The sequence below is a fragment of the Oncorhynchus keta genome, chromosome 10, assembly GCF_023373465.1.
Source record: "Oncorhynchus keta strain PuntledgeMale-10-30-2019 chromosome 10, Oket_V2, whole genome shotgun sequence".
NCBI classification, from domain to species: domain Eukaryota; kingdom Metazoa; phylum Chordata; class Actinopteri; order Salmoniformes; family Salmonidae; genus Oncorhynchus; species Oncorhynchus keta.
Genome location: NC_068430.1, coordinates 39,968,590 through 39,980,882, shown reverse-complemented (window position 1 = coordinate 39,980,882; position 12,293 = coordinate 39,968,590). Strand labels below are relative to the sequence as shown.

General features: G+C 38.7%; 2 protein-coding genes across 4 annotated transcripts in view; one reads left to right on the top strand and one right to left on the bottom strand.

Annotated features, from left to right (window-relative positions):
• Positions 1 to 1,282, bottom strand: part of LOC118388713 (serine/threonine-protein phosphatase 6 regulatory ankyrin repeat subunit C-like) — a 35,058-nt gene extending 33,776 nt beyond the window's left edge. For 2 of the 3 annotated variants that reach the window (XM_052527015.1, XM_052527016.1), the window contains exon 1: positions 1,017 to 1,282. In XM_052527015.1, the coding sequence (XP_052382975.1) occupies positions 1,017 to 1,043 (27 nt within the window). In that variant the 5' untranslated portion in view covers positions 1,044 to 1,282. The remainder of the gene's footprint in view (positions 1 to 1,016) is intronic. The other variant, XM_052527014.1, reaches the window with a different exon arrangement.
• A 2,980-nt stretch (positions 1,283 to 4,262) lies between these two features.
• Positions 4,263 to 11,452, top strand: LOC118388707 (coenzyme Q-binding protein COQ10 homolog B, mitochondrial-like). Its single transcript, XM_035778074.2, has 5 exons — positions 4,263 to 5,755; positions 7,235 to 7,381; positions 7,936 to 8,128; positions 8,264 to 8,365; positions 10,122 to 11,452. The coding sequence occupies exons 1-5, from the start codon at positions 5,613 to 5,615 to the stop codon at positions 10,287 to 10,289; spliced, it is 753 nt and encodes a 250-aa protein (XP_035633967.1). The 5' UTR covers positions 4,263 to 5,612; the 3' UTR covers positions 10,290 to 11,452.
• Positions 11,453 to 12,293: the final 841 nt, after the last annotated feature.

Genomic DNA, 12,293 nt, shown 5'->3' with positions numbered 1-12,293 from the left:
AACACAACGTACTTGGAAAACGCCTCATCACGCAGTGTGATTCAATCGTTACAGCTGATGGAAGTAAAGTTAGCTTATTGTAGATTAACGTAGTGTCTCGTTAACTAGCTAAATACACAATGTGCAGCTAGCTAGCATTTATGTGCAACTAGCAAGAGACCTTACCAATAAATGTTAGTGACAGCCCAGTCCCTAGCTAGCTGATTGCAGCGAGCTACAGTAGCTAAGTCCGTACCCTCGCTGCCAGCTATCTACCGTTAGCTAGCTAAGCATTTAATACATTGGTTGGTTGTTGTCTGAACAAGGTGTGCATGCCGAAAATGATAAAATCCCAAATGCTTAGACAGTTAGCTGGCTACAAATCTGACTCATCGCCAATGCTCGCTAACTAGCTACCGCATGGAATGGAAGCATAGCTAGCCGATTAAACTCAACGCCGCTATTTATAATGGAGTTGAGCGGCAACTAGTGTGGACGGACTGGAGCTCCGACCTCACATAAAATGACGTTTCTATTGAAACCTACTGATTTTAGCACCCAGCGAATAGCCCGACATTAAACACGACATTGTTCTGTGTAATTGGGGGCTATTCGTCGGGTGCTGAAATCAGTAGTTTGATTTTATTTTACTAAACTGTATGTGACGTTCGCGTTTCAGTCGCCGCTCAACTCCATCATAAATCATTTATTTAAGTAGACTAGACTGGTTAGGCAAACTGGTCTAACGTTCGCGTGTAAAATCCTGTTGCCAAATGTAACTAGTTGGCATTAGCAAGCGAACAAGTGATTGATGACATCATTTTAGCAAACAGTCCCACATTAGAATACTTTATTGGAGCATGTAGAATGTGATCAGACTGCATCGTTTAAATAGCCATAAACTACTTTTCAGGCCAAGCGCAGCAGCTAGCGTGAGCTAGCTATCAAACCCGCCCTCATGAGGAAATAGTGATAAAGGAAGCAACGGTTTCAAAAAGGAATGTTTTAGCTAGCTAACGTTAATTTGCATTACCCACCTGGTCTGTTATGTTTTGTACTCCCATCTCCCAGTCAGTCAGGCCGAAGCTTCTTCATTAGGATCGGGTGGAGATGTAACTGCGATATGTGTTATAGGGGCAATTATTCGGGGAAGGGTTTGTTCTGTGGCGTGTTTGCTCGCCGTTGTTATTGCTCTGATAGACACAAGTGTGCGTTTCTGAACGGCTGCAGTTGGTAAAGCTAGCTAGTGCAGCAGCGACATACAGTGGTCACTTTGAATAGTGTACCAACATCTATCCATAAATGTAATGATTCATCAGATTATTCCTTTAGTATGGTAATATCGTAACTATGTCACAAAAATATGTCTGCAATGAATGTTATACCCTTCTATATCGGTCTTCTCCAAGAAAACTACCTGGACTAGTTGTGTGTTGGGTAGCTGTATCTAATTTTTGTTGTTGAGAACATGCATGTTTTTGTTTTACAATCTTTTGTAGTTTTGTCAACCTTGCTATCTTTCCATCTAATTTGCTACAGATTTTCATGAAAAAAATCTAAAATATTCATACAAACAATACGCACATTTTCCCACCAGAGATGTTTGCGTCAAATTGACTTGTCGATAAAAGGCTGTGCATAGCGCACATAAAAAAAAACGTTTGCGATTTCAATCGCATTTTCAACTCTACTGAGTGTGTCCATTCTGCTATTGACACGTGCTCTCTTGCCAACAGAAAATACAAAAGTGTATGTGCGTGCTGTTTGCTAGAGCTCACGTATAGCCTACATGGTGAGATTAGTATGGACAAAATAGCGAGATCATTTGTATTTGTCAAACAGCAGCTAAGTGTCGAAGATCATGTTACCAGAATAAAACCCTCGATATTTACTGGAATGGCGCATCAAGAGCATGACCTTGCACTTTCAACCCTGTGAAGTTAATCATATCTAATGTATTTAATCTGTAGCCTAATAAACTGCATGCTTTCCCGACGAGTTGTAGTGGGACGGAGGACCACACAACATGTCATCGCACCTATATGATGGTTATTATATCAGCATTTGTGCATAAAAGCGTTTCCACCAACATTTCTCGCATAATTATTTTTACCTACACAAAACGATCCCACCTTGTCTAGCGCACTTTGTTTTGTCGCCATTTGGAAAGTTTACCAGAGAATGGTCTGTTTCCATGAAGCCTGTCATTACATGTTTTATCCGACATGTACTTTATCAGCATAAAAGGGTTGGATGGAAGCCTGATTATTGCGATAAGTACATTCATTAACAAAATAAATTACTAATAAGTCACGTGATTAGCAGCTATTTACCACGTTTAAGTGGGAGTGGCCTAATCTCGTCACGATGACATTTCAGAAGAATCGAATGCTGCATTCATAACCAAGTGGTAAAGTCGTAAATACCAGTTGGATACATTCAGGTGCTTTGAACGCGTTAAGAAACGCTGATTGGCTAATGTCCAACAAGCTGCGTGAACCATAAAAATGAAAGTACAGATATAGTTAGAGCGGATTTGGACATATTTGTATAAAAGACCGAACATATGGAGCTCCATGTATATTTGTGTAAATATATTCAATATTAATGTAAATGATGAAATATTAGGTACGTACCTTTATGATTTATATTTACCTTATTGAGATATATTCATTCATTCAACTCAGTTTTTGGCCCCCCCTCTTGCCTATTCATTGTATTGTGGTATTGTGGTAAGTGTGTTAGGATAAAGGCAGGAAGTTGGGCCTTCGGGAGAGGGAGTCCTTGCTAGATGAGGGAGCGGTATAGTTTTTTTAAAATTTATTTTATTTTATTTATTTGTTAGATATAAGAATAATAAAAAATGTTGTTGCACCATATCCCTGGATGTCATTGAATGTTTGGCCGTTTGGAAACCTTGAGTGTGGACTGTATGCGTAAGCTTCAGGCTTGGGCAGTGGCTATGGTAAAGACGAAAGGAAGCCACTACAGATATTATGCTTTTAAACAAATTACAGTGTTCAAAACACATTCATTGATCGCTTTTCTTTTTTTCCGTTGCATTTAACTGTAGAAAATGCTGTTATCAATCAAATAGAAATGTATTTATTACATGAGCTGAATACAATTGGTGTAGACTTTAAAATTAAATGCTTGCCTATGAACCTTTCCCAAAGATGCAGAGTTTAAAAAATAATAATAAATAAAATAGTAACTAACACAAGAGGAATGACATAAATAAAATACACAAGAATGGAGCTATATAAAGGGAGTACCACATCAATGTGCAAACGGGGTGACCAGGCAGGGTATAGTGATCAGGCATCCAGATAGATAATGATAAGAGTAAAATAAAGAACAGAGTTGCAGCAGCAAATGATTAATGTAAAATTGTGTATGCTTATGTGTGTGTGTCGGTATGCTTGTGTGTGTGTGTAGTGTTTGAATGTGTGAGGGATTTGTGTAGGAGTGACAGCATAGTGTGTGTGAGTGAGTGTGTATATAAAGTCTAGTGAGTGTGCGTAAGGTCAGCGCAAGATAGAGTCAGTGTCGATAGTTTGGGTACCATCAATAGACTATTTAGCAGTCTTATGACTTGGAGCAGAAGCTGTCTCGGAGCCTGTTGGTCCAAGAGCCGATGGTCCGGTAGCGTTTGCAGTACAGTAGCAAAGTGAACAGTCTATGGCTTGGGTGGCTGGGGTCTTTGGCAATTTTTGGGGCATTCCTCTGACACCATCTGATATAGAAGTCAATGTAATTTCCTTAGTAGGTGACGTCAGAGGTCAGCATGTGGGAGAAGTTCCCTACTAGTAATAGAGCTCGCCAGCTTGTAGTCTTAAAACCCTGAAATAAGTTACCTTAGGTTCATTAAGCCATCCCCATGGGGAAAATAGGCTTTGGAATAAACACAGAAAATAAGATCTGAGGTTTACACAACCTCTATAAATGTGTTTTTTATTAATACATACATTCTTCAAAATTCACAAAAAAAGGTTAAGTGATGAAGAAAATCTCATAGAACAAAACTTTTTTGTTTGTTTTACCTTGTTAGGGAGTCATACTAAGACCAAGGTCTCTTTCACAGATGAGCCCTGAATTACATCAATTTGAGAAAATAGAGACACAGCAAAATATAAATACAAAATGCAAGCAGAAAGAAAAACATGGTCATAAAAAACACACACAATCAGTAATAAGGTCCTCAATCAGCTTCCTGTATTGCCCTAGAGGCACAGAACATACAATTTAAGAACATTTTTAAGGTTGTTCCACAAATAAAGTGCAACCAAACTAAAAGCTGATTTACCTAACTCAGTAGAGACCAAATTCATTTGTAGATTTAGCCATCCCCAAGACTGGTGTGGTAACCTGAATGTCTACAGTTTAGTAATGATGTAAAAGTGCTTTATATATGAAAACATAGCAATGTATCAACCTAAGTGACATCAAAGACGGCCAAAAAACTTTCTGGTAGAGAATGCAGTGATTGAGTCCTAAAATTGTCATCTGTAATAAAGCACATAAACATATAATATCTCGTAAACCTGTGTTTACTACTAACCTTATTTTCAAAAAACTTTCTGGTAGAGAATGCAGTGATTGAGTCCTGAAATGGTCATCTGTAATAAAGCACATAAACATATAAGATCTCCTAAACCTGTGTTTACTACTAACCTTATTTTCGGGGATTATCCAAAAACTCTACAAAAAGCCATTAACTTTCCTCATAGGCTTTCTCCAACGAACAATTGCTGGTTCTTACAAAAAAGACCCCATTGCTATTTATCTCTATTAACCAACTGGAGGAGAGTTCAATAATATTTTTCCCAGTCATGCAGTCCCACCTTCACACCTGGTTATGAACGCAGAATAACGTTACGTTACTATCAGCAAAGAGGAAAAGCCGAAGCGAGAGGATCAACTCCGCGCCCAAAATATGTCATGGAGGTCTATGAGTCTCGAACTTGGTTAACAAAAAATGTCATTGCGAATTTACGACGTGAAGCTTATTTGATCGAACATAAGTTTCGTAATGTTTAGGTTTTTACGAACGTACCGATATAAAAGTGGACGCGCATGGCATTCCGACAATGTTATATAAGAGTTGTGTTTCTTGTTGACGCGCGTATGTTCCCACCTTCCTTCCGCCTTTGCGGACATGTATTTCCATTGTTAGAGGGGTCAATCGACTATCTTTTCAATATAATAGATCCTACTTGCCACCAGTTGATCTGTCCGTATAAAGTAATAATAAAGGAAGAAGATGGCAGACGAAACGTTATATAGCTAGCTTGCTAAACAGTTATGGCAGTTTATTCGATTGAGGCTAGAAAGCGATAAATGACATTTCGGAAATGTTAGTTAGGTAGCTAACGTTAACTTGTGGCTACCTGGCTAGTTACCGTTAGGTAGCTAGGTAGCTAACATTGTCCTGTTACAAACTACTTATTTAACTAGTTAGACATTTTACATTCTGAATTAACGTTACTAATTATACGTAAATGTGTATAGCATCAGCCAGTTAGCGTCCTAGTAGCGACCATCTCAGCTTGGCTGTGTAGCGTGAGCTAGCTAGGTTAGGTAATTTGCTAGGTTAGATTGTTGTTGCCAGTCACTGTCTTATAAAATAACAAATGGCTGGGTTAGCGACTGTGACCACCCTTCGATTGCCTATAGGCATACGGACATTCAGTGAGTTGCGAGATGTCTCTGCATTTGGCAAAAAACGGTTGAATACAGTGTTGGGACCAAGAATACGGATTAAACAGCCAATCAGGTAAGCGAGTGGGGTAGGGGTGATGATGGTGCGGTTAAAAAGTACACACCAAGAAACTAAAATTAATAGCCTGGGCTTTAGTTGATTAAATCACTGAACACAACAGGGGTTTATTAGACAGGCCTATATTTCCTTAATGCGTACAGCTTTTATTAATTTGCATAGTTAAACGTTTAATTACAGCATTCACTTCCAGCAATTGAATACATTTATTCATTTCCTGCACAGTGTTATCATGTACACACGGTGCCACGTTTGTCTATTAAAAAAAAAAAAAAGCTCTTAACAATAATTATTATCCTTTGTGCATTTTGGGCAGTTCTTACTTTCGCCACTAGAAGACGATCGTAGCTTTTCTAGGGGTCTGTAGTCAGGAAGTAGTTTGTTTTTGTGCTTGCCAGTTAGCTAGCAGTTCTCAGCTGTTAGTAGCCTATTTTTTTTAAATGATTTAACCTTTATTTAACTAGGCATGTCGGTTAAGAATAAATTCTTATTTACAAATACGGCCCCTTGTTCAAGAGGAATTGATGGGAAATTATGAATTGATGGGAAATTATGTAAAATATATCACCAGCCACTTTCAACAATGTTACCTAATACAATGTTTACATACCCTACATTATTCATCTCATATGTATACGTATATACTGTACTCTATATCATCTACTGCATCTTTATGTAATACATATATCACTAGCCACTTTAACTATGCCACTTTGTTTACATACTCATCACATATGTATATATTGTACTCGATACCATCTACTGTATCTTGCCTATGCCGCTCTGTACCATCACTCATTCATATATCTTTATGTACATATTCTTTATCCCCCTACACTTGTGTGTATAAGACAGTAGTTTTGGAATTGTTAGTTAGATTACTTGTTGGTTATTACTGCATTGTCGGAACTAGAAGCACAAGCATTTCGCTACACTCGCATTAACATCTGCTAACCATGTGTATGTGACAAATAACATTTGATTGGATTTTATTTCGAATGACAGATTTTGACCTTGCCTGCTCGGGGATTCGATACACCAACCTTTCGGTTACCAGCCCAACGCTCTAACCACTAGGCTACCTTCCGCCCCAAAATGGCTAGAAGTTTTTTACTGGTGATATTAATAAATGCTTGCCATCATTCTTTCGAGTCATTACTGAATTATTCAATGTAGAAAATCAAACATGAAACAATTCATGGTTACCTCGTTAACTATTCATTTAGACACAGCATTTATTTAAAACCAGTGTTTATTTACAGAAATGTGTTAAGTTGCCCGGCTATTAAAAGGGACAGGAGGCTATTTGAGACAAGCGTTTAATTAACGTTTTACAGTAATTTGGGCGTCCGTTGGGTTTCAACTGGTAACATTGTATAACAAGGGTCTTATGGATGGGGTTTATTAGAATGCAATGAAGCCATGTTTTAAAGTGGTGTTTTGCAAGTCCGTGACTGATCATTCTTGGACCAACAGATATGTGACATCTTGTGGCATCCTTATGACCAGAAACCCCAGGATTCTTATCCATTTGGACAGGAGGACAACTATCATTCCCCCCAGCAGAACCTTCCTTAGTCTGGCCAACAAGAAGAAACAGTATTCAGAACGAAGAATCATTGGGTAATGTAGACATTGCATCTGTGCTTCTGCTTCAGTGGACATGGCTAAATGCTGATTCATTTAAAGGTCCATTGCAACCATTTTCGTGATGTCACCAGGCAGGCCAAAACTCCATCGCACCAAAACAAACTGAAATTTCAGGTTGTCTTTTCAAACAGCTCTTAGACTAAAATGGTATTATTATAATTTTCAGTTTTATTCCAACCTCAATGTGGAAATGTAACACACAGGAAATCACGTTTTTGACTGCACTAGGCCTTTAATCAAAGCATCCCCTTGTGCTCTAGTTCTATGAAATGTACTGTATCCCATAACAATATTGAGAAAACACATGGCAAGGGCCACATACTTAGCGTTTTCTATCTGTGAACTTTGATAAGAGCCTACTACTGTCCCTGAACAACAGATTAATGTAAATGACAAATATACTAACATCAAATCAAGCACATTGCATCATTATTCAGTGTGAAGACTAGCTGTATCGTCATATCAGCAAAGTATGGTCTCATGCAAATATGCTAAGAATACTATTTCCCCCTTTTCTTTCTCTGTAGTTACTCGATGCAGGAGATGTATGATGTGGTGGCCAACGTGGACGATTATAAGCACTTTGTTCCGTGGTGTAAGAAATCTCAGTTCATCATGCAGAGAGCCAGTCATGCTAAAGCCAAACTAGAAGTGGGTTTCCCCCCTATAGTCGAGAGATACACCTCCATGATCACCAATGTGCGCCCTCATCTAGTCAAGGTTCGTAAGCTCAATCAACTCCATGATCTTATAAGTCTATTGTTTTGCAATGCTTTAAAGTTTTTCTTTCAAATGTATTCACCAATAATAACATGCACTGCATCTCATTTTACTGGCACTTCCCCTTTCCCGTAGGCTGTATGCACAGATGGTAAACTGTTCAATCACTTGGAGACAATATGGCGTTTCAGCCCTGGAATACCTGGTTATCCCAGAACCTGTACTGTTGATTTCTCTGTAAGTGTTTCCTTGTCGCACTATGCAATACTATTGCTATGCAGCTAGGGCTGTTGCGGTGACCGCATTACTGTCACACCGGCGGTTCTGAGCCATGAAGGCAGTCAAATTCCACATGACTGTTTAGTCACGGTAATTAGGCTTCTTCAAGCTCTGATGTTTCTGCTGGTCATTAGTAGTCTACCAAACTTGCTTACTGCCTGGTACTCAGCTCTCTATTGTCCCTTTAATCACTCTGACATCCATGCAAATGCATTCAAAAATCTAATCAAACACTTCATGAGAGCCCATGAGCTCATGTTGCTCAACATTTCAATAGGCTATGCAATTGCGGGAGAAAACAGAGTGATGGCCGCTAATAAAAAGGGGATCCCATCAGCTTTCTATAGGCTAGACCTACTATATTTATTTCTCAACTCCTAATATTAAGGAGATTGCTTATATTTACAACAGGAGTACAGCCTACCTGTCTGGTATGCAAATAAACCACGGGGAAAAGCATCCTCCATTCGCTATTTAAGTGCATAGGTGACATGTATTTTTCCACTTGCTTCTGTTTTGATACAGGTGCATGATAATGGTCCATTCTAAATCAAAACAAAAATGTCACACATTATTTAGTATATGTAAAGACAAGATTGAATCAAGAATAGTCTGATGGGTGACAATATTAGCCTATCACTTGTGAATGATGCTCAGCATAAGAAATTATGCCTTTTTTTGCGACTTTTTCTAATCCTAGTCGCACACCTCATAAAGCCTCGCCCATAGGCCTATATGTTTTAGAAAGGGAAAGGGGGATACCTAGCCAGTTGTACAACTGAATGCATTCAACTGAAACGTGTCTTCCGCATTTAACCCAACTCCTCTGAATCGGAGAGGTGCGGGGGACTGCCATAATCTACATCTACGTGTTCGGTGCCCAGGGAACAGTGGGTTAACTGCCTTGCTCAGGGGCAGAACGACAGATTTTTGTGAGCTTGGGATTCGATCCAGCAACCTTTCGGTTACTGGCTCAACACTCTAACAACTAGGCTACCGGAAGGTTTGAATCAGAACGAAAGTGGCCAAATAACCTAAAATTAAGCACATTAATCCGCTTTACAAGGGATGTGGAGCCTAACTGGCATATAAAAGCAGCGCGTGAGTTTCAAGTTTGGGGTAGATAATTTTCACCATAAAAATGCACCTTTTATAATAAAAGCATTACATGCATTATTGCATTTGCGGTCACTTTTAATAATGGTGTTTTCCTGCTAATGGAACATTCACGCTTATCCTATTACCATGTGTACAGGGCAACTCAGAGTATGCTATTATTTTCTTCTGAAATAAACTACATTTTCTTCATATCATGCTTCTTTAGACCTGTCTAAAATAAATAATGGATTTATTGTGAAGGTGTAGGCTATATTACATGGATTTATTAGACTTTTTTAAAATGTAGATGTTTCAAATGTCTACATCAGTGGCTTATAGGCTATGTGGAATCCAGGAGATGCTAAATGTGTTAATTAACATTCAATTACTGTGAGGCCGACAGTTATTTGCTTTGACAATCACCGGCTGACTAAATTTCGTGACCGCCACAGCCCTATATGCAACAAACTATTTAATACTTTGAATATTATAGTGGTATGAACTTCTGATTAAACAGACATTATAATTGCAGGTTTAATGACCTAATCATCTATTGGGGAAACATGATTATGAACAGAACCTCAACAATTTTCCACCTATGCTTATTGTCTTGCAGATATCTTTTGAGTTTCGCTCTTTGCTACACTCGCAGTTAGCGACGGTCTTCTTTGATGAGGTCGTGAAGCAAATGGTTGTTGCCTTCGAGGGCCGAGCTTGCATCAAGTACGGCCCAGAGACTAAAATACCCAGAGAACTCATGTTCCATGAGGTGAACCAAACGTGAGCCTCCATGTGCTTGTACATATATGGGAAATTCACACGTTTTCCCCACTTTCAACCCATTGCATTTTGTGGACGACCATTAGATAGATGACTGTTGAAGTAGGGAATGGATTTCCAGCTTGACTGCTTGAACAACACAGCCACCACTTGCATGTGAGAAGAGCATCATATCAGACTGGGACCGTCCTCCGTATGTACTGGATTCTTAGGCCATTCTCCTATTTATTGCCAATTTGCTGCAGAGCCTGATTTTTTACTGAAGCAAATTCCAAAGTTTGTCAAGTGTAATGAATTGTCAGGCTTTCAAGATTATTTTTTACCAATCCAGTAAATACTTCAGCTAGTTAACTGGGGACTCATAAGAGAACTGAACATAATATATTTTGGGTGGTCAGAATTACCATGTCACACCCATTTGATTTTCATAAGATGTTTTAACTGGTTTGAATCATGTCCACACATTAAATCTATGTAGAAATATAAACACAACAATTTAACTGAGTGTGTGTATATAAGGAAATCAATTCATTGAAATAAATTCACTATGCCCTAATCTATAGATTTCACGACTGGGATTACAGATATGCATTTGTTGGTCAGATTGCTTAGAAAAATTGGCCTCACAATAGGGCTCAGGATCTCGTCACACTATCTCTGTGCATTCAAATTTCCATCAATAAACTGCAATTGTGTTCCTTGTCCGTAGCTTTTGCCTGCCCATATCATAACCCCACCGCCATTGAAAGGGAGATTTATATCACTTTCCTATAACATTCCCCTGATTTGCCTTAATGTTTATTTTGGGGTAAAGAGACATTTTACATTTTAACGTCATATTAATCTCCAGCACCACCCCAACAAATGTGAAAACAGCATGTTTATGTTTTGGAAAAGTTTACAATGACATCCCGTGTGCATTGTGATTTTAACCAATTATGAGTAGGCATTACCTACTAATTGGAAACACTTAAGAGGAAGACATCTTTTACCTCAAAACATAAACACTCCCATTTTCACATATGTTGGAGTGGTGCTGGAGATGTTGAAAAGGGGTGATTCTGTTGGTGGGAATCAGGGCTCTCAAGGTCCTGCCAGCCATTACCACCCCGTTTTTGTATGTATTTTAGACTTTAAAACAAAAGCCAATAAACTAAAGTACAACTCTTTTGTCGCATTTATCAATATCAGGACATTTCAGGTTGTCACAGGAGTGCTTGGCAAATTAGGAGAAAGCATATCGATTGTCAGCCAATTGATCCTTTGAAGCCACAGTTCAAATCAGTTGCAACACATAGCAATTTTGTATTTTCTGACCAAAGTACTCTGATGTTGTTTATTTGGAATCCAGTCTCCGTAACATATGACGTCTTGACCAGGCCAAAGGGAAGCAGGAACCTGAGTGCTGTGGAGACCTGTCTGGAACACTATTAATAACTGCGATGTCCTCAAAACTCCTGCCAACACATACGTATCATACACAGCCGGCACAGAATAACATGACTGTTCTGTGGTAATGTAAATGCATTCAGGTAATGAATGTGCAACAACCACATCTCCATAAACAGACCGCAATAAAAAAAACAGAATTCGAGAGAACAGTAATTGTTAACATTTACCTTTTATTTAAAATTGTTTTCCACTTTCTCTCCCACATCCAGCTCTGCTAGATAATACAGTTCAGATTTCTCCACTTCACAATGATCTCACATAAGATATATTTATGTTTATACCAGAATAACAAAATGTTTGGTTAGAACAGGATCAAATACAGGAACAGGACAAACTCAAATAAGTCTAAAATACATATGTACTATTTGGGAAATACACTACAGGGGATAGACAGTGTGAGGGGGGGCTGTTTGAAAACAAATTAAATGAATAGCCAGGGGGTACTGTCCGTGTTGTGCCCAATTAGAGTGTAGTGGATATGGTCTGCATTGAAACAGACCATTACAAACAAGCCCTCTCCCCACCCACTAGACCTGAGAGCAACCTTAAAACTAAA